The sequence below is a fragment of the Crocuta crocuta genome, unplaced genomic scaffold (assembly GCF_008692635.1).
Source record: "Crocuta crocuta isolate KB4526 unplaced genomic scaffold, BGI_CrCroc_1.0 scaffold102, whole genome shotgun sequence".
NCBI lineage: Eukaryota > Metazoa > Chordata > Mammalia > Carnivora > Hyaenidae > Crocuta > Crocuta crocuta.
In genome coordinates this window covers 11,977,327-12,003,756 of record NW_027530019.1, presented here as the reverse complement: position 1 = coordinate 12,003,756, position 26,430 = coordinate 11,977,327, and the positions used below count along the sequence as shown (strand labels likewise).

At 40.4% G+C, this 26,430-nt stretch overlaps 2 protein-coding genes across 11 annotated transcripts in view; one reads left to right on the top strand and one right to left on the bottom strand.

Annotated features, from left to right (window-relative positions):
- Positions 1 to 1,691, top strand: part of NUSAP1 (nucleolar and spindle associated protein 1) — a 46,858-nt gene extending 45,167 nt beyond the window's left edge. For all 5 annotated transcript variants that reach the window (XM_077764638.1, XM_077764636.1, XM_077764635.1 and 2 more), the window contains exon 11: positions 750 to 1,691. In XM_077764638.1, coding sequence (XP_077620764.1) covers positions 750 to 843 — 94 coding nt within the window. In that variant the 3' untranslated portion in view covers positions 844 to 1,691. The remainder of the gene's footprint in view (positions 1 to 749) is intronic.
- The window catches only part of NDUFAF1 (NADH:ubiquinone oxidoreductase complex assembly factor 1), a 30,278-nt gene that overhangs the window by 3,052 nt on the left and 796 nt on the right, over positions 1 to 26,430 (bottom strand). For 4 of the 6 annotated variants that reach the window (XM_077764639.1, XM_077764641.1, XM_077764643.1 and 1 more), the window contains exons 2-5: positions 20,875 to 21,526; positions 16,078 to 16,263; positions 3,639 to 3,713; positions 2,020 to 2,895 (exon numbers count right to left, since the gene is read on the bottom strand). In XM_077764639.1, coding sequence (XP_077620765.1) covers positions 2,746 to 2,895; positions 3,639 to 3,713; positions 16,078 to 16,263; positions 20,875 to 21,450 — 987 coding nt within the window. In that variant the 5' untranslated portion in view covers positions 21,451 to 21,526 and the 3' untranslated portion in view covers positions 2,020 to 2,745. Of the gene's footprint in view, positions 1 to 2,019; positions 2,896 to 3,638; positions 3,714 to 16,077; positions 16,264 to 20,874; positions 21,527 to 22,780; positions 22,896 to 26,430 lie in introns of those variants that run through there. The other 2 variants (XM_077764640.1, XM_077764642.1) reach the window with 2 other exon arrangements.

The window sequence follows — 26,430 nt, the reverse complement described above, 5'->3', positions numbered from 1 at the left end:
GCTTCCTTCTGCGTGAAAACCATGTTGAAAACAGAGCTTGCCGTGGCCTTCGGCAGGTGCTAGTGGAGTCACCCCCCCCCATGAAACTCTCCTGATGCAGGGTTGCCCATTATCTGAATTGCCTATAGCCAGCTGCCACCAAGACCTTTACTAACTTCGCTATTAAGATTAGCATAGGAACACCTGGCTGGCTCAGTCAGAAGAACATACAACTTTTAGTCTCCAGGTTGTGAGTTCCTTCACATTGGGTGTAGAGGTTACTTCAATAAAACTCAAAAAAAAAAAAAAAATCATTAACATGATCTTGAGACCCTCCCTGTCTGAATCCCCAATCGCTTCCAGAAAAATACACTGGCTTCATTCAGTAGACCGTGATTCTAGTTCAGGCACTTTTACCAGACTATGATTTTGAGCCTGACCTCCGACTTCCAAAAGTAGAGATTTCTCATTTAAAACAAATTAAGGCACCAAGGTGCCTTATGTCCCAGTTTCATGCTTCATTGTAGGGTGCTGCTTTAACATAAAAGGAAAAATACCAGTTTCTAGCCCTTGTACACAAATGACTTACAGGTGTGGCTTCTATCCAGCAAGCCACTAGAAGAGAGTGTCCTGTCAGAGCGTGTTCATCCAAGTGTGCTGGAGGTCAGTGTAAGCTTGGACGGGAGTGTGACAACAGGTGCTTTAACAACAGGTACTCTGGATTCTTGCAGAGCTTCACTAGAGCCTAACGTGTATCTGTCCCTCTTTAGGGAGGAACAACGGAAGCAACATGAGCAAAAACGAAAGGAGAGAAAAGCAAAGGTTTTGGGAGCTCGAAGAGGCCTCATTATGGCTGAAGATTAATTTTTTGATGTCTTGTAAATATTACCTTATTCTGAATCCTTTTTGTAAATATTTTTCTGTCTTCCCCACTTTAATCAAAAGACCTTTTTCTGTTCTTTGTTCACTATCTATGTAGTGTCAGTGGGTTAACATGCTACATCTCTGAAGACATTATTAACCTTAAAGCTCACATAGTCTTTAAGTGGTTTTTACTTAAGTCTCTGTACAATTCAGTTTTGAACGGAGACGACTCCTCTAGACTCTTAACCTAGATTTTTCATGTGAAGTTCCCTCCGCTGATTCTAATATTAACATAACTGCAAACCTGTTCTAGGCAAAAGCATTTACCCCGATGGTAGGTAGTTCTACCAGAAGCTTAAGTAGAAATTGTACCAATAACAAGTTATGAGTAGGCTAAGTTGAGAAAGTTTACCTCTTGCTCCTCTAGAGAATCTAGTAGTTGTAATGAAACTGGGGGCCATATGGATTGGTTATGGGATTAATATTCCACCTATGTGAAGTGTCTGGTTACCTATGCACATTCATTCAGATCACTTGATGTAACTGCCATCTGTCACTTAACATATTCTTAAAAACTCTATTGCTCATTTTAGCCTTGCTTATTTAAAAACAAAGAGGGCTGTACTGGAATCTGAGGATTGCTACTTCAAGAATCATTATGCTCTTTGAAACTGACCTCTTAATTCACTTTATGAAAAAAGACTGGAGTTGTTTAGCACCATAGCCATGCTTGTTGCAGCTAGGTAGAGCTTCTGAGCTTTGTACTAATTAAGATTTTCATAACTGTTTTCTCATGGTGGTAGCTGGATTCTTTGTAAATAAACTGGCTTCCAAGATTGAGTTGACCAGCTAAGATTAATAGGCGTCTACTTGTACTCCTTGTGCATCCTTTCCTACCACCTCTTCCCACCCTAAGAAATGACCATGTCCTCCTTTTGTATTTTTCACAGCACCTGTCCAATTCTGTTACACTTAGACATGTGAGCCCAGAGAACACTGACATATGCTCCTGGGTGTTGAATATATTCAGATTTTGCTATTACAAAGGCAGAGATCATTGGGAAACAGGCTGGTAGTGTATTAAATATAGGTCTACCATATGAACCAGCAATTTTCCTAGATGTATACATATACATACACACCAAGAGAAGTAGAATCACATATCCACACAAGAACTTGTATATACCATTTACAGCAGTATTTTTCATTGTAGCCAAAAAGAGAAAATCTAGCTGTCCGTTAGTGAACAGATTAAAAGTTATTAGTACTTCATTCCTTTTTAGTACATGATAACATGATACAACATGGGTGAATCTCAAAGACATTATGCTAAGTGAAAAGCTGCCAGACATGAAAGTTCACATTACTATCGGATTCTACTTGTAGGATATATCCAGAGAAGATAAACCTATGGAGAAAGTAGATGTGTAGATACCTGATATGGGAGATGGAGTGCCTGGCTAGAGCACTCAATTAAGGTTTCTTTTTAGGCTCCATAGAATTTTCTAAAATTATACTATGGATTGACAATTCTGTGAATATACTAAAAATCACTGAAGCGTATAGCAATCTTTAGCAGTCTCCTTTCCTCAAATGAAGGGTTAGAAAACACAAGAAAGCTATAACAACTTGTGCAGGAATAGTTCCTAACAGGAATCATTCTAACCCAAAACAGTTAAGTTCTTTACATCAGGACTTGTATTCTTTAAGCTGAAGTATAGCTTAGAACCTGATTGCATGCTCTGTCTCCCTCTATCGGGCTTTTCTTGGCCACAGCATTTAGCTTTGTCTCAGGGAACACATACCAGCCATTAATGGGAAGCCGCTAAAGAAAAATTATTTTGTCTATGTCATCATGGATAATACTTCGTTTGGTAGTATAAAATTACCATATCATTTCTACTACTTAAAAAGTCTTGGGTTAAGCTCTGGAGAATTTTCATAGGCGAATTCTTCTGTGTGGGCTGGATCAGTAAAAACTCCAATAAAATCGATTTCCAGGAAGAATGGACCATCTACTTTATCAGCCAGGGTGAATCCAACAGAAGAGATCTACATTTAAAATAGAGCAATTGATCAAAATCTCATACACAGATATCATTCCTGGAGTTTGCAAGTTCGTGAGGTGATTAATATAGCTGGGTCTTGGGGCACCTAGGTGGCTTAGTTAAGCATCTGACTTCCGCTGGAGTCATGATCTTGCAGTTCATAGGGTCGAGCCCCACGTGGGGCCCAGTGCTGACAGAGCCTGCTTCATACTCTATGTCTCCCTCTCTCTCTGCACCTCCCCTGCTAGCGTGTACGCACAGGCTCTCTCTCCTCTCTCTCTCAAAAATAAACATTAAAATTTTAATACAGCTGGGTTGTTACACTAACAGCCCTCAGCAAGCAAGTACACCAGAGTTCTCAGATGCTGTAGCAAATGGGAAGTGTAGGGCTGATTTTCTACTTCCTCTTCCCTGTCTTCAAAGTAGTGCCCCTTACAACGGGTAAGGTCAGCATGGATGTCTAATGGAGATTACTTCCAGCCCTCTTTAACTCTAATACTTTTCACTTATTTTGGAGTTAAAATGTAAGTAGGCTGAAATGATGATGACCATAGGATATTCCTCCAGGATGGAGGTTTGGCTCACAAAGATAGGTCTGAGTCAGCCTCCATGTGGGAACAACAGGGATGGCCTCAAGAAGTTTCAGCTTTCATTTGCCAGCCCTCAAAAATGGACTGAAATGATCCTTACAGGAGTTCTGTTTCACTAAAGGGAACAGTTCTGAGTGAAAGTACAGGAAAATGTTACCTTGTCAAGCAGAAGCTGGTACTGGGCATCCCGGATTCTTCCTTGATTAGAGAAGAAAAATTTGGAGAAAGGAATCTGAAGAAAAAAAAAGAAAAAGCATTTACTTTAGAGCTCAAATGTAAGGAACTGAGGCAGTTGTATGGAATTGCAAAGATAATAGTTTAATGTTATGAATTCTAACGTTATAATTCTAATACATGCAGTTATAACAAGTGGCTAGTCATTAGGATCATAGATAACATTTTTTAAAAATGAAGTATTAGAGGGCTCCTGGGTGGCTCCATAAGTTGAGCTCAGGTCATGATCTCACAGTTTGTGGGTTGGAGCCCCATGTTGGGCTTTGTGCTGATAGCCTAGAGCCTGCTTTAGATTCTGTGTCTCCTCCTCCCTCTGCCCCTCCCCTGCTCAGGCACATACACAGGCTCGCTCGCGCTCTCTCTCTCTCTCTCTCTCTCAAAAATAAACATTAAAAAAAAAAAATGAAGTACTAGAAAGAAACCAGTAGGGGCACCTGGGTGGCTCAGTCGTTTGAGCTTCCGACTTGGGCTCAGGTCATGTTCTCACAGTTCGTGGGTTCGAACCCTGTGTCAGGCTCTGTGCTGACCGCTAGCTCAGAGCCTGGAGCCTGCTTCAGATTCTGTATCTCCCTCTCTCTTTGACCCTCTTCTGCTCATGCTGTCTCTCTCTCTCTCTCTCTCTCTCAGAAATAAAAACATTAAAAATTTTTTTCTTTTAAAAATAGAAAGAAACCAATATATACCATTCTAAGCCAGAAATCCCAAAGGAAAAATGATAGAGTACAACTGAACTTTCTGACAGCAACAACAAAGGATAAATTAAATATGTGTTAACATTTATGAACAAAAATCTATTAAATACAAAGCTTTAAAAAATAAGATTTAACAACCAAAGGAAACAGGGAAGGGGGAAAACGGGCCCACTTGTATACAGTGGGTATGCGTGCAGATTGGTACAATTCTTAAGCGTGGCCAGCAACTGGGAGGCTCCAAGAGTCCCCCTTCTGTGTACACACACCCTCTTCCAGGTATTCACGCCAACCTCCGCTGCTGAGAAGGGACTGTGCACAAGTAAGGTCCTAAAGCGGAAGACCTTAATGCAGGGAATATTATCCTCTATAGGCACAAGGTAATCACTTGAGCCCATAGGAGGGACTGGCACAAGGGCTTAAGAGTATGAGAGAGATTCAGTGGGCAGAGACCCTCTACTGCTGGCTCTGAAGGTGGAGGAAACAAAAACGAAAGGCAAGGAATGCAGGCAGCTCCTAGGAGAGTGGTGCTCAGCGGATAACCAGTCAAGGACATTAGTCCAACAATAATAGGAAATGAATTTGGCCAATAACCAGAATAAGCTTGTAAGTGGATTCTTCCCCAGAAAGCCTCCAGAAAGGAATATAGCCCAGGTGATACCTTGATTTCAGCCTTCTAAAGCCCTGAGCACTGAACTCAGTCATACCAAGTCCCAACTCCTGACCTATCAAACTGAGCTAATGTGGGTCTTTTGAAGCTGATCGGTATATGGTAATGTCTCACAGAGCAGTAGAAAACAGCAATATTTAGCAAAATTTGAAATGCCATAACTTGGACCTACACTTTACTTTTAGGAGTTTATGTTACAGACTCTGAAAAGTACATATAACAGTATAGCTTTTTCTAGTAACAAAAACAAAACAAAAAAAGAAAAATAGGGGAATAGTTAAAAGATTACATTGCATCCATACAATACTGTGCAGCTGTTTCTCTTAATGTACATCTACACAGGATGGAATGGGCAGACCTCTATAATTTATTAGGGGAAAAAATCTAAGAACCCACAGTATAAACATAAATTAAAAAAAAATTTACTATGGCAATTAGGGAGTGCTTGCACGGCTCAGTTGGTTGAGCATCTGACTCCTGATTTCAGCTTAGGTCATGATAAGATGGTTCATAGGTTCTAACCTATCAGGCTGTGTGTGGACAGTGTGGAACCCACTTGGAATTCTCTCTCCCTTTCTTTCTGCCCCTTGCTCGCTCATGCTTGTCTCCCTCTCAAATTTTTAAAAAATTTACCAAAGCAATTGGGAACCCGTTGCTATTAATACAGGAATCAACTATGGGAGTTCCATATAACAGAAAATGCCAGGGGTGCCTGGGTGGTTCACTGGTTAAGCATCCAACTTTGGCTCAGGTCATGATCTCATGGTTGGCAGTACCAGGCTCTCTGCTGTCAGCACAGAACCAACTTCAGATCCTCTACTCCCCCCTCTCTATCCCTCCCCACTTGCACAAGCATGCGCATGCACGCTCGCTCAAAAACATTTTTAAAAAGTGCCAAAAAGGGCACTAGGTGGCTGAGGCAGTTAAGCATCCGACTTCAGCTCAGGTCATAGTCTCGCCGTCTGTGTGTTCAAGTCCCATGCTGGAGTCTGTGCTGACAGCTCAGAGCCAGGAGCCTGCTTCAGATTCTGTGTCTCCCTCTCTGCCCCTCACCTGCTCATGCTGTCTCTCTGTCTCTGTCTCTGTCTCCCAAAAATAAAAAAACATTAAAAATTTTTTTAAATGCCAAACAAAATAACAAAAAGTGAAAAACAACTCCACAAAGTGATAGGGAAGCTCTCTAGGATTTAAATTAAAATAATAATAATAACAAGCACCAGAGATGCACAAAGTTTGCTATTTTTGCTTTTGAGTAAAATTGGACAAAATAAGAACATGTATTCACATTTGCTTATATTTGCATAACAAAACTGCCAACCTACAAAAGAAACTACTGAAAGTGGCACCCTAGAGTGGGTGGGCAGGAAGAGTCATCAAGAACATGAGTGGAAGTGAGATTTCTCACTGTACGTCATTTTAGATTTTTGAAGTTTAAACCAAAATTTTAATGTGCTGTTCAGATTATTTATCACCAAAAACAGTTCTGCACATAAAAACAAGCTCAATTCAAAGCTCAGATTCCAAACCACCACCGCATTAGATCACACTGCTCACAGAGCAGATTTAAATGTAATCATGCCCTCTTTCACCTGCTCACTTCATTCCTGTAAGACAAACCTGGAGGGGACACCACCTCCCTGTCAGTTTTTCATTTTGTGCCCTAGTTTTGCACTTCATCTACCTCATTATTCAAAACATATTTTGGAAATGGAATCAAGGCTACCTAGTTGCCATTCAAGGATCATGTGTCACCCATCCGATGGTCTCCTCAAACTAATCTCTTCTTTTTGACAAACAATTCTCTAAGACCACTGTCTACAAGGGAACTGAATTTTTTTTAAGCTGGATAAAAAAGCTAAGAAGGAACATTAAATCTTGCATAAAAAAAAGGGATGAGCAGTTGCTCTCTATAAGGGACAGTAAACTGAAGAATTTTTCCATCATTTTCCCGGTTTTCTCCCTATAATCAGAGTAAATATTTAAGCATCTCACTTTTATTTACTCAAAGAGAATTATTCATGCAGAAGTGAAAAGCAGTTAGTAACATTTAATTAAAAACCACTCGTGACTGACTACACTTACTGTAATGAGCAATGAGTAATGTATATAAATGGTGCATCACTGTTGTATACCTGAAACTAATACAACATTGTAGGTTGATAACACGTTGATTAAAAAAAAAAAATCTTTTCCCCAACACTTTCCCTTAATAATTTAGAAAGCTGTTGTAAACAGCTATTCTTTCCAGCCAAAGTTAGGACTACATGTATTTATGGCAGTAATACCAGACAATAATTTGACAGTGTGCAAAGCCCTAAAAATCTACATATCATTTATTCTAGGAATGTTCACAGTGAAAAACTCTGAAAACAATCCAAATGTCCAGTAATAAAGGAAAAACTAGGTAAACTGTTCTATTTATATAATATCATACAGACATTTAAAATAAAAAATATCTTTCAGAAGTTGTATATAAAATTCAGCAAACAACACATTATAAAACAGCACTGACACAATACCATTTTTGTTGAAAAAAATTTTTTTAATTTTTTAATGCAAATAGAAAAATCTGGGGGAAAGGACCAAGATGGCAGAATAGCATGGAAGATCTTTTTGGCATCTCTCATCCCTGAAATGCAGCCACATCAACACTAAACCATCTAGCACACCTAGAAAACTGATTTGAGGATTAACACAACAATCTACACAACCTGAACCACAGAACTCAGCAGGTACATGGCGCTGAGAGGTGAACTGGGAGAGAGAGAAGCCACCGAGGGCAGGGAGCTGTTTTTGCTTGTGGGGAGAGTACTAAGAAAAGCAACCCCCTACAAAAGCAGCTAGAAAGAAAAAGTAAAAGTGGAAACAACCACAAGGGTCTGAACAAAAAGGGAGAAAGGAGAGGGTTTAAATTCCATTAAGACTATAGAAAGATCAGGAGCACAGTGTCTGAAATCTGTGGCTCAATACCTGGTGGAACTCTAGTAGGAAGAGCAAATCCCCAGAAGCAGAGAGCAAGGTCCAAGAGGTCCTCAGGCCACAAGGAGAGAGGCGGTTCCCCTGCTACAAGGACATTTGATAAAGGCTATGTGGCCTCCCCACAAAGAAAGGTCCAAGCAGGCCCCAGAGAACAATCACATTCACTGGTGTTGGAACAAGGACCTTAAAGATTAAGCCTGGTTCCAGATGTGTGTTGTGATTTACCATAATCCCTGAAACACAGCTACATGATCACATGAACTTTTTCTGCGGTGGACTGGCACCCAGCCGCAGTCACTGGGCATGGGCAGCAGCATAGTGTGGAGAATGTACAGGGAGGCAGGCCAGCACCCAGCCATTGCTCAGCAAGACCCATTCCCAGAAGGTCTGAGCGGGTCAAAGCCACGGTCCCTTAGAAGTGAGGGCTGGGAAACACATCTCCATCTGAGATAAAACTCAGGAGGGAGGTTCCTCCTGGCAGCCTGATGGCTTGGTCATGGGCACTGTAGAAGCGGATAGTGGACAGAAGCCAGAGACAAAGGAGGGGTGCTTGATTGCTGGTCGGGGAGAACACAGTTCTGATACCAGAGACTGGGTAGTCGGGTGATGCCATTTTCACCCCACACCCCTACACATGCCACAACAATTCACCCCAGTAACCCAAGCAGCACCATCTTGTGGAGAATGGAGCCATTACACTAAGCCCTGCCCAACTGGGCCAACCATGCTCTTGAGGAGGAACATACCACAAGTCACTTCTGCTTGGTTTACGGACTGTAAAGTGCCTCACAGTTTGACTTCTACGGGAAACCAGATGTAATTTCAATCGTATTTTATTCTGTTTGCTAGTCCTTTTATTCAATTTTTTTTCTTATCCTTGAATACAGAAAGAAAAAATTATTTTTATTTTCCATTTTTGTTCAAATATTGTTAATTTTTTTCTATATTTTTATTTTTCTACATTTTTAAAATTCTATTTTACTTCCATCATTTCATTTTGTTCTATTTTATTGTACTCAAATTTTCAAATGCTTTCCTTTTATTCTTATCTTTCCCTATTTAATCTATCAAGCTTCTTTGAACAACCTGACAGAATCACAGGGGTCCCAAAAGATGAAGAGAGAGAAAATGGAGTAGTAAATTTATGTGAACAAATCATAGCAGAAACTTTCCTAACTGGAGGAAAGGCACAGGCATCAAAATCCAGGTAGCACAGAAAACTCCTATTAGATTCAACAAAAACGGATCATCGTCAAGGCATATCATAGTCAAATTCACAAAATACACAGGCAAGGAAAGAATCATGAAAGCAGCCAGAGGAATAAAGTCCTTAACCTACAAGAGAAGACAGACCAAGTTCACAGCAGACCTATCCACAGAAATTTGGCAGTCCAGAAAGGAGTGGCAGGATATATTCAATGCACTGAATCAGAAAAATATGCAGCCAAGAATTTTTTATCCAGCAAGATGGTCATTCAAAACAGGAGGGATAAAAAGTTTCCCAGACAGACAAAAATTAAAGGAGTTCATGACCACTAAACCAGTCCTGCAAGAAATTTTAAGGGGGACTCTCTGATGGGAGAAAAGATGAAACAAAACAAAAAGACCAAAAGCAACAAAGACTAGAAACAGAGACCACTGCCAGAAACTCCAACTCTATAGGCAATGTAATAGCAATAAACTCATATCTTTTAGTACTCATTCTAAACATCATGGTCTAAATGCTCCAATCAAAAGACACAGAGTAACAGAATGGATAACTAGACAAGATCCATCTATGTGCTGTTTATAAGAGACCCATTTTAGACCTAAGACACCTTCAAATTGAAAATAAGGGAATGGAGAACCATCTATCATGCTAATGGTCACCAAAAGAAAGCCAGAGTAGCCATATTTATATCAGAGAATCTAGACTTTAAAATAAAGACTGTAACAAGAGATGAAGAAGGGCATTATATCATAATCAAGGAGTCTATTCACCAAGAAGACCTAACAATTGTAAACATAGATGCTTCAAACATGGTAGCACCCAAATATATAAAACAATTAATCACAAACATAAAGAAACTCATTGATAATAATACCATAATAGTAGGAGGCTTCAATATTCCACTTACAGCAAAAGACAGATCATCTAAAAAGAAAATCAACAAGGAAACAATGGCTTTGAATGACACACTGGACCATACAGACGTAACATATATATTCAGAACATTTCATCCTAAAGCAGAATACACATTCTTCTCAAGTGCACATGTAACATCCAGAATAGATCACATACCGGGACACAAATCAGCACTCAACAAGTAAAAAAAGATTAAGATCATACCATGCATATTTTCAGACCACAATGCTATGAAACTCAAAATCGTCCCCAAGTAAAGATTTGGAAAGATAACAAGTACTTGGAGACTAAAGAACATCCTACTAAAGAATGTATGGGCTAACCAAGAAGTTAAAATGGAAATTAAAAAGTACATGGAAGCCAATGATAATGATAACATCATAGTCCAAAACCTCTGGGATGCAGCAAAGGTGGTCATAAGAGGGAAGTATATAGCAATCCAGGCCTTCCTAAAGAAGGAAGAAAGGTCTCAGATGCAATGTTGCAGGATTCTCTCACAGAGAGACGTGACACTGAGGCTTTTCTTTCCAGGAAGCAACTTTATTCGTGCTGGCACCGCTCAGTTGGATTCGTACCCAAATAACTGAGTGGCACACATCACATGGCATAGTTTTTTTATACATTTTCTATTTCTTTGTCTCCCTTATATGGTAACACACATAAACATGCAGTCTGATTAAGTTGTCTCAGTTTACAAGAACGGGGGATGTAGGCCCCTGGGTGCTTATCTAGGTGACCTTGAAGACTTCTCTCCTCTCTTCATTTTTTTTTCCCTCTCTCCTTAGGGAGGGGTTCCTACCACAACACAACCTAACCTTACACCTCAAAGAGCTGGAAAAAAGAACAGCAAATAAAACCCAAAACCAGCAGAAGACAGGAAATAATAAATATTAGAGCAGAAATCAATGCTATCAAAAAACAAACAAACAAAAAAACCAGTAGAACAGATCAATGAAGCCAGGAGCTCGTTCTTTGAAAGGATTAACAAAAATAATAACCCCCTAGCCAGTCTGACCAAAAGGAAAAAGGAAAAGATGCAAATAAATCAAGAATGAAAAGGGAGAGGGGAACCTGGGTGGCTCAGTCAGTTGGGCGTCTGACTTTGGCTCGGGTCATGATCTCACGGGGGGTTCCGGCCCTGCATCGGGCTCTGTGCTGACAGCTCGGAGCCTGGAGCCTGCTTCAGATTCTGTGTCTTCCTCTCTCTCTGACCCTCCCCAGCTCTCTCAAAATAAAGACATAAAAAAAAAAATAAAAAGAATGAAAGGGGCGAGATCACAACCAACACTGCAGAAATACAAACAATAGTAAGAAAATATTATGAGCAATTATACTCCAATAAAATAGACAATCTGGGAGAAATGGACAAATTCCTAGAAACATATAAACTACCAAAACTGAAATAGGTAGAAATAGAAAATTTGAACTGACTCATAACCAGTAAAGAAACAGAATAAGTAGTCAAAAAACGAGAGTCCAGGGCCAGATGGCTTTCCAGGGGAATTCTACCAAACATTTAAAGAAGAGTTAACACCTATTCTCTTGAAGTTGTTCCAAAAAATAGAAATGGAAGGAAAACTTTCAAACTCTTTCTATGAAGCCAGCATTACCTTGATTCCAAAACCAGACAAAGACCCCACTAAAAAGGAGAACTACAGACCAAATACCCTGATGAACATGGATGCAAAAATCCTCAACAAGATATTAGCCAACTGGATCCAATAATACATTAAAAGAATTATTCACCACAGCCAAGCAGGATTTATACCTGAGATGCAGGGCTAATTCAATATGTGCAAGATAATCAGTGTGATACATCATATCAATAAAAGAAAGGACAAGAACCACATGATCCTCTTAATAGATGCAGACAAGGCATTTGACAAAATACAGCATCCTTTCTGGATAAAAGCCCTCAAGAAAGTAGGGATAGAAGGATCATACCTCAAGATCATAAAAGCCATATATGAAAGACCCACTGCTAATATCTTCTTCAATGGGGAAAAACAGAACTTTCCCCCTAAGGTCAGGAACATGACAGGGATGTACACTCTCACCACTGTTATTCAGCAGAGTATGGAAGTCTTAGCCTCAGCAATCAAACAGCACAAAGGAATAAAAAGGCATCCAAATTCTCCAGGAGGAAGTCAAACTTTCACTCTTTGCAGATGACATGATATTCTATATGTAAAACCTAAAAGATTCCACCAAAAAAATTACTAGAACTGATCCATGAATTCAGCAAAGTTGCATGATAAAAAAATCAATGCACAGAAACTGGTTGCATTTCTATATACCAATAATGAAGCAACAGAAAGAGAAATGAAGGAATTGATCCTATTTACAATTGCACCAAAAACCATAAAATACCTAGGAATAAAGATAACTAAAGAAGTGAAAAATCTATACACTGAAAACTATAGAAAGCTTATGAAAGAAACTGAAGAAGACACACACAATAAAAGGAAAAATATCGCATGCTCCTGGATAGGAAGAACAAACATTGTTAAAATGTTGATACTACCCAAAGTAATCTACATATTCAATGCAATCCCTATCAAAATAACACCAGCATTTTCACAGAGCTAGAACAAACGATCTTAAAATTTGTATGGAACCAGAAAAGACCCCGAATAGCCAATGCAATCGTGAAAAAGAAAACCGAAGCTGGAGGCATCATAATCCCGGACTTTAAGATGTATTACAAAGCTGTAACCATCAAGACAGTATGGTACTGGAACAAAAACAGACAGATCAATTGAACAGAATAGAGAACCCAGAAATGGACCCACAAACGTATGGCCAACTAATCTTTGACAAAGCAGGAAAGAGTATCCAATGGAATAAAGACAGTCTCTTCAGCAAATGGTGCTGGGAAAACTGGAGAGCGACATGCAGGAAAATGAACCTGGACCACTTTCTTATACCACACACAATAGTAAACTCAAAATGGATGAAAGACATAAACCTAAAACAGGGAGCCATCAAAATCCTTGATAAGAAAGCAGGCAAAAACCTCTTGGACTCGGCCACAGCAACTTCTTACTCAACATGTCTCCAGAGGCAATGGAAACAAAAGCAAAAATGAATTATTGAGACCTCATCAAAATAAAAAGCTTCTGCATGGCAAAGGAAATAATCAGCAAAACTAAAAGGCAACCGATGGAATGGTAGAAGATATTTATAAATGACATATCTGATCAGGGGTTAGTATCCAAAATCTATCAAAGAACTTATCAAACTCAACACCCAAAAAATGAATAATCCAGTGAAGAAATGAGCAAAAGACATGAACAGACACTTATTCAAAGACATCCAGATGGCTAATAGACACATCAAACAATGCTCACCGCCACTCATTAACAGGGGAAATACAAATCAAAACCACAATGATAACACTTCACACCTGTGAGAATGGCTAACATTAACAACTCAGGCAACAAGAGATGTTGGTGAGGATGCAGAGAAAAAGGACTTCTTTTGCACTGCTGGTGGGAATGTAAACTGGTGCACCCACTCTGGAAAACAGGATAGAGGTTCCTCAAAAAATTAAACATAGAACTACCCTACCAATAAACCCAGCCATTGCACAACTATTTATCCAAGGGATACAGGTATGCTATTTCGAAGGGGCGTATGCACCCCAATGTTTATAGCAGCACTATCAACAATAGCCAAAGTATGGAAAGATGTCCATCAACGGATGAATGGATAAAGAAGATCTGGCATGCATACACACACACACACACGAAATGGAGTATTACTTGGCAATCAAAAAATTAAATGCTGCCATTTGCAACTACATGGATGGAACTGGAGGGTATTATGCTAATTGAAATTAGAGAAAGACAAATATCATATGACTACTCATGTGAGGAATTTAAGATACTAAACCAAGGAACATAAGTGAAGGGAAGCAAAAATAATATAAAAACAGGGAGGGAACAAAACATAAGAGACTCTTAAATATAGAAAACAAACAGAAGGTTGTTGGAGGGGTTGTGGGAGGGGGGATGGGCTAAATGGGTGAGGGGCATTAAGGAATCTACTCTTGAAATCATTGTTGCACTGTATGCTAACCTGGATGTAAATTCAACAATAAGTAAATTAACTAATTAATGAAAGAAAAATCTGAAACATACACTAAAAGTATTTTACCTTTGGGTAGTGTTGAAACACTGGGTACAACTTTTTTTTTTTCCTTTTTGGCATTTTCCAAATTTTCTATCATCCTAGTTTTAATAATTTGCTATAGTGGAGCACCTGGGTGGCTCAGTCAGTTAAGTATCCAACTTCCACTCAGGTCATGATCTAATGGTTCATGGATTCAACCCCTTATTTGGGCTCTGCAATAACAGCAACAGAGCCTGCTTCAGATCCTCCATCTCCTGCTCTCTCTCTGCCCCTCCACTGCTCATGTGTTCTCTCTCTCTCTCTCTCAAAAATAAACATTTTAAAGTAATAATTTGTTATACATATTATTTGTATACTAGTGTTACATATGTAATAATTTTTTGCTTACATAACTCTGTTAATGCAGAAATATACATTAAGTGACTGTTATATGCTAGGCACACTGTTGAGGTGCAGGGGAGACAGCCATGAACAATACAGACAAAGTCCCTCCTCTCAGAATTTACAGAATTTATGTTCCAGGGGAGCAGGGTAGAAAGTGACAATAAACAAAGAGACAAGTGAATGAACAAAATAATTTTTACTTAGTAGTAAGTTCTAAGAAAAAAGTAAACAGGGCAGTGTCATTACTCAAAGTGACTGGGTTAGAGGGTACAACTCTAGCTACAGGGGTCAGGCCTCTCTGACACTTTTTGAGCTGAGAGCTGAATGACAGGAGAGACGAATCAGGTCAAGAGCATACTAGCAGACACAACATGAAGTACAAAGGCTCTGAGCTGGAGGAGAGCTTGCTGAGTCTGATACGCAGAAAAGGGGCCAGTATGGAGGAGGAAGGTAGGCAGGGAGACTGAGGTTGAAGACAGGGGTCTGATACTGTAGGTCCGGTAGGCCGTGTTAAGGACTTTTTTCTAATTGTAAGAAGCCACTGGAGGGTTTTAAGCATGTGACTGATGTAGTATGCACTATGCATTACATCACTCTGGCAGCTGGAAAGTGGATTTCAGGGGGCAAGAGAACAAGGGAAAGCCATGAAGAGGCTGCTGTACTAATCCAAAGGCCTGGACAAGGGTGAGTGGGAGAGATGGCTAGAATGGTCACACTCTGGGTGCAGTTTAGAAGTACAGGTGACAGGATATGCTAACAATATATTTGGGTAAGGGAGAAAAGAATCTAGAATGACTCTTAGGTTTAAGTATAAACAAAACAGGGACTTTCTTTTATGTATTAAAAACCTTCAGGAGACAGAAGAAAAGAATGGGTGGTTGAAATTCATTCCCTGAATGTCTACTTCTTTTCCTCTACGTTAACATTTTTACCTTCTTAAAGCTTACTCTCATAAAGTAACATTGCCTTATATTACCAAGAAATGAATAAAAATTTTAATGATTGTGAAATATGAAGTATTTATTACTCTTAAGGGAGATTTTCTCCTAAACTAGGGATACGAGCTTAATAGAGTTGCCTGGAAGAGAGGATATGGTGGAAACTTAAGAAGAAACATCTACTTGGGCACAAAGCAAAGATGTACCCATGATTTACCATGGATCTGGCCATATCCTTATCAGAAATATTTATTGGTTAGGAAACTAACATTTATATTAATTAAAGAAAAAAATCACATATTAATCTCACCCCTAGTTCATCTTCCTTCTTTTTCTTTCCACACCTTCCAAAAGGGAGTAAGAGGGGGGGAAAAAAAAACTACAGTGTAACCATGATTTCAAAAGACTTCATTTTCATACACGGTAAAGAGCTGTGCTGTTACCTTGACCTCCTGCCAGTAGGGCCCCCCACGAGTGAACATGAAGTAACTGTACATCTGATTCTTCCTCTGGATTAAATCCGTGTCCTCTCTGATATTCACCATCCAAGGCCGACCATCTCCACGTACACGGAGATATAGAGTGTTGAACTGGGACCAATCATAAGACCTCTTCCTCTCGAAAGGGCCCTAAGGTATAAAAAAGAAAATTAATTTCATCTGATTTTCTACTACTAGCAAAATTAGTCATCTTTGGAAGCATCAAAAGGATCCACTGGCATTTTTCTGCCTATCCTGGCTTTCTACTATCATAAGAAAGCAGATAAATCTGGTGATTCCTTTTTTAGCATAAAATACTGACAATGTATTTACGTTTCTGTTTTTTTTTTTAATGTTTATTTATCTGAGAGAGTGCACACGTGCACGCACAATTGAGGGAGGAGTAGAGAGAGAATCCCAAGCAGGCGTCACACTCAGCAGAAAGCCCAACATAGGGCTCAAACTCTTGACCTGAGCCGAGATCAAGAGTCAGACGTTTAACCAAATGCACCAGTCAGGCGCCCCGTATTTATCTTTCAAAGGTATCCTTCAGGAAATGATTGGCCCAGGACGGTGTTGATGTGTGGTAGGCACTTGTAAGTATCAATGAATGGAAATGAATTACTGTATGTCTTTTTTTCCCCTGGTCCTATGGAGTAATGGATTCTGAGTGGGCATGACAGCTGCCTTTCCATAAATCAGAAAACTATGAAAGAGCTCGAGTTTTAAAACTGCTATTTTATAACAATAGCTACCATCCAATGAAAACCTACATTAAGCACTGTGAATGCATAATTTCATCCTCACAGCCTCCTGAGATAAGTACTATCATCGTGTTCCAGTTTACAAATGAAGAAACTGAGCACTCAACTAGGAAATGGTAGGTCCAGTGCCAATTAATTCCAAAATCTGTATTCTTTTTTTTTTTTTTAAATGTTTTATTTATTTTTAGGAGAGAGAGAGAGAGACAGCGTGAGCAGGGGAGGGTCAGAGAGAGAGGGAGTCACAGACTGAAACAGGCTCCAGGCTCTGAACTGGCAGTCAGCACAGAGCCCGATGCGGGGCTCGAACCCACGAACCGTGAGATCATGACCCAAGCGAAAGTCGGACGCTTAACCGACTAAGCCACCCAGGCGCCCCCAAAATCTGTATTCTTAACAACTACCTATACTCTCTCTCACGGAAAGAGAAATTTAGCGTTAATTTAAAAAGGTGTTTATTTATAGCATTCTCAAAGGTAATCTGACTTCAAGAATAGCAGTGCTCAGATATGGACTATTATTTGCTAGCTGTGTAACTTTAGACAAGCTGTTAACGCTCCCAAAGCCTCAGTTTCCTCATCTGTAAAATTAGGATGACCACACTTTACAGGATTATTTTGAGGATTTAAAGGTATGTAAATATATATACATAAATGTATATAAAGTATCAAGAGAACTGGCAAGGCACACTTAATAAATTTTATCACCTATTTTCATTAATCCACAGTATTTATCCAGCCATAGAATTATTTTCTACTGTGGAAAGACCAAATCCATTCTGTGGATTTCAGACACTGAAAAAAAAAATCTTTGTATGCATATTTGTTGTTTCTGAAAGAACATATACCTTTCTTTCTCATCATTATCTGGAGAGAGGGACCCACTATTCCTAATGTATGCCTTTCTCCTCAGAGCACAATACCCAAGCAAACATCCAGGGGCTGTGGCCCAGGCCAGGCACAAGAGCCTGTCCAGGCAGCCCTGAAACAACACCTGGCCATCAAATTTGCAAAAAGCCATATACTAGTGGTGAGACAAAGGAGCTAACCTAAGTAACTCTGGAAAATAGTGTTCTGATGGGAAACTGTAAAACTAAAGACCAAGGAAATTACATATAACCACTGTACTCTAGTTGGTAAAGTTGTTTCTCACAGGGTTATGGGTTATAAATTGGGAAACTGCTGGGGCCGCTGGGTGGCTCAGTTGGTTAAGCATCCAATCTTGACTCAGGTCACGATCTCATGGTTCATGAGTTTGAGCCCAGCACCGGGCTCTGTGCTGAGAGCTCAGAGCCTAGAGCCTATTTCGGATTCTGTGTCTCCCTCTCTCTCTGCCTCTCCCCAACTCACGTTGTCTTTCTCTCAAAAATAAAATCAACATTAAAAAAAAAAAATAGGGGTGCCTGGGTGGCTCAGTTGGTTAAGCATCCAACTTCAGGTCATGATGTCATGGTTCATCGTTTGAGCCCCGCCTGTACTCCGAGCCTAAAGCCTGCTTCAGATTGTTGTCTCCTTCCCTCTCAGCCCCTCCCCTGCTCACTCTCTCTCTCTCAAAAATAAACATTAAAAGAAATTTTTAATAAAAAATTAAAATGTTCTGAAACTGCTTTGCATGTATAGTCGGGTTGAATTAATAGGTAAATTGATAGTAAATGATGGGAGATAGGTGTCTCACATTATTATAGTAGGACGTTATAGATAAGCCAGAGGGAGAAGCCTGGAATGAACCACATAGTACTATATGAGAGTCAGCACGGTATGAACTCATATTTGGCTTCTACAGAAATAATTACAGACATGTGTTTCCACGGGTTGGTATACATTCCTGTATTTCCTGCTGTGTCCACTGAAAGGTCCCGGAAGTATTGTCAACCCAGTAGCAACAAGTGTACTCAGCACCCAGATCTGTGTTTCTAATACCATTCCCCCAAAAAATGAATCAGGGCTCTTTTGAGAAATGGCTAATTCTAGGGTTGGGACAGAGAAAATACAAAATGTGTTCAAAGCATGCTGTAGTGCCAAAAAGTGCTAAAAAACAAAAAAAATGAAGGCATGTCAAAGAGACAAAAACTAACTTGAAAGAGCTTACAATGGCCAAAACTGGAACAATTTGAGCAACAAAATAAATAACATAGCATTGGATTATAACCCAAAGTATGAGTCCATACAAAATGACTGGCTGATTAAATAAATAAGGCAGAAGACACAAAACTTCTCTTAAGAATCCCAAATAATTTATGAAAATATCACCCCTTTAATAAAGGAGACAGAACTTTGGGGCACCTGGGTGGCTCAGTGGGTTGAGTGTCTGACTTCTGCTCAGACAGGTCTTACAGTTCATGAGTTCGAGTTCCGCATCAGGCTAGGTGCTGAGAGCTCAGGGGCTGGAGCCTGCTTTGGATTCTGTGTCTCTCTTTCTCTGCTCCTCCCTCACTCACACTCTGTCTCTCTCTCAAAAAGTAAATAAACAATAAAAAAAATTTTAAAACAAGGGAGACAGAAGTTAACCCCATGCCTTGAATGTAGGATGCACTTAGTGACTTGCTTCCGAAGAAGAGTATGGAAAGAGAAACAAACAGTAACAATGCAGTAACCTGGCAAACACTATTGACCAGGTGATCAAGGTTAACTCATCAGTGATAAGTCACATTGCTAGCATGTACTTCTGATATGTGATGAGAACAGTACTTCAACTCTGTGGTATTCTTCCTAAAAAAACAAAAACCCGGTCTTACAAGGAGAAAAAAACATCAAAAAATCCCAAATTGAGGGTCTTTCCACAAAATACCTGACCAGGATTTCTCAAATCCTCAGGAAAACTAAGGGAAGACTAAGAAACTATCACAGAGCAAAGGAGCCTAAGGAGACACGACAACTAGATGTAATGTGGTGTCCAGCTGGGATCCCAGGACAGTAAAAGTACAAGTGCAAAAACTAGTGGAATACAAACAGTGTCTGGAATTAGTTAATAGTAATGTACCAATGTTGGTTTCCTAATTGTGACAAATGTACTACAGCAGTATAAGATGGCAATAACTGGAGAAGCTGGGTGAGGGGCCTATGGAGCCTTCTGTACCATCTGCACAATTTTTCAGTAAAACTAAAACTATTCCAAAATAAAAAGTTTATTTATATTTTTTTAAATGTTTTATTTATTTCTGAGAGAGAGAGAGGGGCAGCATGAGCAGGGGAGGGTCAGAGAGAGAGAGGGAGACAAAATCAGAAGCCGGCTCCAGGCTCTGAGCTAGCTGTCAGCACAGAACCCGACACGGAGCTCAAACCCACCATCTGCGAGATCAAGACCGACACGGAGCTCAAACCCACCACCTGCGAGATCAAGACCCGAGCTGAAGTTGGACGCTCAATCGACTGAGCCACACAGGTGCCCCTAAAAAGTTTATTTAAAAAATAAATAGAAGGAACATGCTGATCTTACATCTACCCTAAGGAACCTCTGGCCATCACAGGGTTTGTGGTCTATTAGAGAAGACACACATCCCTGAGATCATTGTTCAAATGGCTGACTTCTCAGGGCTCCTCAAACATAAGAATACCCCACCCTGACCCAAAGTGATGCCCAGAAACAAGAAGCCCTCCTCAGGAACCACTTCCCCGTATGCTTTTGCTTTACACCTACGCCCTGTAGTTATTTAACCCCACTGACACAAATGAGCTGCCAGGTGTTTTCATTTACAGAAACAAAAGCTATCTGTTGGGGCACCTGGGTGACTCAGTTAAGCGTCCGACTCTTGCTTTTGGCTCAGTTCATGATCTCACAGTTCGCCTCAGTTTGTGAGTTCAAGCCCTGCAATGGGATTCTCTCTCCCTTCCTTCCTCTCTGCCCCTCCCCCCGCTCCCGTTCTCAGTCTCTCAAAATAAACAAACTTCAAAAAGTGTTTTTGTTTAAAAAAACAAACAAAAGAAGCTATCTGCTACAGTTCATGCTACAATGAAATTCACCCCCATTCACTGGAACACTGTCGCTCTGGGGCTTCACTTACCCTTGGAATCCTGGATATCATTGCACAGTACCCACTGCGACCACTTTCCCCATCCTTCGGCGCTTCAGAGCTCAGAGTTCCATACAGCAGTGCACTCTGATTATTCTTGCCCATCTTCAGGAACACTTCACTTCTGCCTCCTATCGTCTTATCAGAAGTCACTATCCACTTATCTAAGTCTTCTTTTCCACGGAATTGCCAGACGACCTTGGCTTGTTCCATTAAGACCTCATGCAGAGGACGGCCTTCAGGGCCTCTCCAATAATTCACAATATCATCCTTTAAACGCCTACAATGGTCCTTTATTTCATCTTTAATTGCTTTATCAAAACTAAATTCAGGCTTCTCCCCTGGAGAAGTTATATCCAAAGCAACTTCTCTCTGGTGATGTCCTTGCAAATCCCCTTCAGTATTCCTTTGAGAGGAGTTTTTGCCAGGAGCAGCCACAGGTTTCTGAAGACTACTAGAACAATAGTCTGCAAAGCGAGTACCCAAAACTGGACATGAGGCAACACTTGGCTTCAGGCACTTTCTGAAAATATAAGTGCCACTCAGAAACTTGTGAACCAAAGCCATGGTAAAGTAAAATCCAAATGTAAGTTTCTCCCTGGACTACGAAGGAAAGAAGTTTCAGCAAATAGCTCAATTCCACCTAGAACAGAAAAAGACATTGATGAGTTACCAGGGTAGCAATGACTGCATCACAATTTCAAATTCAACAAAGACATGTACTGTGAAATTCATTAACTTATTTTCTAATTCTGTAAACACTTCCCCAGGGCCTACGATGAGCATGATTGTTTGCGTGGTAAATAAAGCATCCCACTACCTCGCAAAAAAATAAAGAGAGGAAGAGAAACACAGGCCCCCTTCATGGAGTCAATTATTACCCCCAAAATAATTCAAGTATGTGCTTCAAAAGGTTGTGGTCATCTTGGATGAATATATAAAGATGTGGTGTGTGTGTGTGTATATATATATATATATATATAAAACGGAGTATTACTCAGCAATCAAAAAGAATGAAATCTTGCCATTTGCAACTACATGGATGGAACAAGAGGGTATTATGCTAAGTGAAATTAGTCAATCAGAGAAAGACAAATATCATATAACTTTACTCATATGAGGGCTTTAAGATAGAAAACATGAACATAATGGGAGGGAAGCAAAAATAATATAAAAACAGGGAGGAAGACAAAAAATAAGAGATTCTTAAATATGGAGAACAAACAGAGGGTTACTGGAAGGGTTGTGGGAGGCGGGATGGGCTAAATGGGTGAGGGGCATTAAGGATTCTATTCCTGAAATCACTGTTGCACTATATGCTAACTAACTTGGATGTACATTTTAGAAATTTTTTAAATTTTTTAAAAAGGTTGTGTTTATCTTAAAGCAAATTTTTATGCCAGATTTTATTTTTATTTTTTAAATATTTTTAACATTTATTTATTTTTTGAGAGACAAATCATGAGCAGGGGAGAGGCAGAGGGAGAGGAACACAGATTATGAAGCAGGTTCCAGGCTATAAGCTGTCACCACAGAGCCCGAAATGGGGTTCGAGCCCACGAACCACAAGATCACAGACTGAGCACTCCTATGATGGATTTTTAAAGAAATCATGGATTCCTAAAACAAAATATTCAACTAATTCACTAATTCACTCCAGGGCCTAGGCTAACTGACAACATTTTAGCACTTCATCCATTTTTAAAAAGAGGGACTATAGTGCACATTGTATGTGGAGTCAGAAAACGTGCCTGCTTATTAGGTTATAAGTATTGTGAATACTGGCAATTTCATACAGCTAAACCTATAAAGCTCTTTACCCTCAGGTAAAGCTACTAATCTTGTGAAGCCTCCATTTCCGTGGAGATAAGACTGCGTTAACACCTCCTCTACCTACCATAGGGTATTCTTCTGAAGACCAGATGGAATGACAGCTACAACAGCGTTCTCTGATCCAGTAAGATTTTCAAACCACTTGACATGTATTATCTCATTTAAGGCACACAAGGCTCCTGCAAGACAAGCCAGGTAGGTATTTCCTTTCTCTAGGAAACAAACACCAACAGGTCAAGTGATCTGCCTAAGCTCACCGTGCTAATCAGTATGAAAGCTAGAACTAGAACTCTAGTTTTGTGTACTTCTACTAGATGCTGCTGCCTCTAGTAAAAACATCAGCAATACAAGTTCTATAGCTCTAGTAAAATAACAACTTTGGCTAAACAGTCCTCTCTTCTACTTAACTCCAGCCAGCCCTAAAAGGAAACAAAATATGTAATGTCAATTTCTTTGTCTTTCTCCTGTCTTGGCCCAAAGACCAGGAGAAATGAAAAACAAAAACAAAAATTCACCCACTAGTCAGAACATGCTGCTGAATGAAGAAATAAACATAACACTGAAAACTTAAAAGAAAAAAAAGCCTCAAGAATGCCAAAATCCAACCATCCGGCTCACCTGCTTCAATTGCCTAGGTGCCTACATCCAAATAGTGCTCAAACCACTCTAACTACAACAGAGGAGTGGTCATCCTTCTAGAATGCCCCTCCTCCCTCACTCCTTACATTAGGAGGATCACCACTTTCTCTCTTCTAGAACACTGCACTCTGCTCCCTGCCTCCAGGCTTGCAGCCATCACTTCTACCTCATCCTACCTCTCAGCATTTAGAAGGGCCTAAAACACAAAACTCATCCTTTATTTTCTCTGATTAAAACACTTGTGGGGCTCCCTCATGGTCTTTAGAATAAAGGCCAACTTTCTACACAGGGTCTAGAAGACTCCTCCACATCTGGCCTCCATTCATCTCCCCAACCTCACCTCTAGTCACACCCCACTCTCAACTCCACTCCTAGCAAACACCTGTGGCCCAACAAGTGACAACCAGTATTCCCTTCTCTGGGCTTTAGTCGTTGGCTGATTGCTGTTCCCAGGCCAGGAATGCCGCCCCCCACCCCGATTTTGCCTAGCTCGCTTACCCTTTGGAACTCAGCTTCAACATCACTTACCCCTCCAAGAACCCTTCCTTGACTATTCAACTTCACCAGGCCTGCATCCTTCTGATGTGGTCTCACTGCATCCTGAGCTTGCACTTTCCCTACTACAGGTTACTGACCAATTTCCTTGTTAGTCTCTTCCATCAAGAAACTTGCAGTCTGGTGGGGAGACCATCCTCTCTGTGGTACTTCCAGCTCCCAGGATGGGGCCAGCATGCAGGAGACTTGTAATATTTGTTATAATAATACCTCCACAATTCTTCACCTCCTCAACCAGTGCCTTGGTTCAGAGTCTTATTGCTTCTTACCAGGACTACTGTAACTCCCCAACAAAGGCTTTTCAAACTTTAAAGTGCTGATGAATTGGTGCAGTGCATCTCAGTGGGTTAAGCATCCAGTTCTTGACTTTGGCTCAGGTCATGATCTCACAGTTTGTGAGATAGATAGAGCCCCATGCTGGGTTTTGACCTGACAGTGTGGAACATGCTTGTAACTCTCTCCCTCTCTCTCTGCCCCCCATCTCTCAAAATAAACATTTAAAAACAAAAATAAAAGGGCTGCCTGGGTGCCTCCGTTGGTTAAGCATCCAACTTCAGCTCAGGTCATGATCTCCCAGTTCATGAGTTTGAGCCCCACATCGGGTTCTGTGCTGACAGCTTGGAGCCTGAAGCCTGCTTCAGATTCTGTGTCTCCCTCTCTCTCTGCCCCTCCCTTGCTCATGTTCCGTCACTCTCTCTCTCAAAAATAAATAAACATTAAAATAATAATAAAATACTTGTTAAAAAAATTTTTAAATGCCTATGAATCATCGGAGATTTTTGTTAACATGCAGATTCTGGGGGCGCCTGGATGGCTCAGGCAGTTAAGCAACCGAATTCGGTTCAGGTCATGATCTCACGGTTTGTGAGTTTGAGCTCCGTATCAGGCTTTGGGCTGACAGCTCGCAACCTGGTGCGTGCTTTGGATTCTGTGCCTCCCTCTCTCTCTCTGCCTTTTCCCCACTTGTGCTCTGTCTCTCTCTTGCTCTCAAAAATAAGTAAGCATTAAAAAAATGTTTTAATCTCTTTAAAATGCAGATTCTGATTTAGTAGGTATAGGATAATGCCTGAGTTTCTGCATTTCTAACAAGCCCCCAAGTGATGCCCTTGTCATTGGCCCACAGGCCAATTTGCTTTAAGTAGCAAAGTTCTAACACATCTCCCTGACTCTGATCTCCTCCACCTCTATCCTTTGCCAGGTAACAAAAGGGATTTGTCTAAATAAGACTGCGCTCCCTGTATAATAAGTCAGCAATTCACCCCCAGAAACTCAAACTCCTAAAATAATACACAAGGCCCTCCAAAATGTGCCCATCTCCTGACCTGATTTATCTTCACATCCATGGGCAATAACCTCAACTCCATCAAGACTAACTGTAGGGGTACCTGGGTGGCTCAGTCAGCTGAGCATCTGACTCTTAATTTTGGCTCAGGTCATGATCCCAGGGTTACAGCATCAAGCCCTGTGTGAGGCTCTGCGCTGAGCGTGGAGCCTGCTTAAGATTCTCAGTTTCTCTTTCTCTGCCCCTCTCCCCCACTTACCCACGCTCTCTCTAAANAGACAAAGAGTGTGTGAGTGAGGGGGATGGGGCAGAGAGCAAGAAATGAGAGAATCCCAAGCAGGCTCCACACTGTCAGCACAGAGCTTGATGCGGGGCTCAGTCTCACAAACTCTGAGATCATGACCTGCACCAAAGTTAAGAGTCTGGACGCTTAACCAACTGAGCCACCTTGGTGCCTTGAATGACAAGTATGTCTTGACCAGTCATGGCATTAGCCTAACTCTAGATAGATAAGATTTCAGATTTCCAGTCATAGAATTACCTCCACTTCCAGACTTCTTTCCCCAAAATCACTTAACACAAACCTAAATTCAAAAATAAATCCCTTTTAACACTCTCTTACTGAGATGTCCCATGGCTTCCTATGGTGTGTGTTTTCTCTCACTGTAAAAAGTAATAAACTCATGTTCAACTATAGGCATGTTCCTGGTGGCCTTCCACTAGGGGGCAATGACATTACTCTCCTTCCATAGTCTCTATTTTCCTAAGAAAATATTCATATGCCTCTTTCAGCCCTTACATAATATTAGAATATTGTTTTTATCTGTCTACCTCATTCTGACCTCCTTAATCATAAGGACCATGGCTTAAACATAACTGATGCCCAATGTTTGCTGAATAAATGAAAACGGAGTAAACAGCATATTTTCATACGGACTAAAAATAGAAGGGAACCAGGAAATTTAAAAGTTGAGCTGAGGTCCTGGAATTACAGGTAGTATTTCAATTTCCCTCATTGATTGTGCTTCATTTTACCTCTACATATAAAGGAATTTGGGAAGCAAATGATAATCCCATAAAAAACAGAATTTGTACAATCATAAAAGATTCTCGTGAACCCCAACTACAGGCTACACTACTAACTGGCAAATAAGGAGGAATCCAAATTGCATACATACAAATACTAGAAGCATAAAAGTGCAGAGACAAGCTTGGGGGGGGGGGTGTCAAAAAAACAC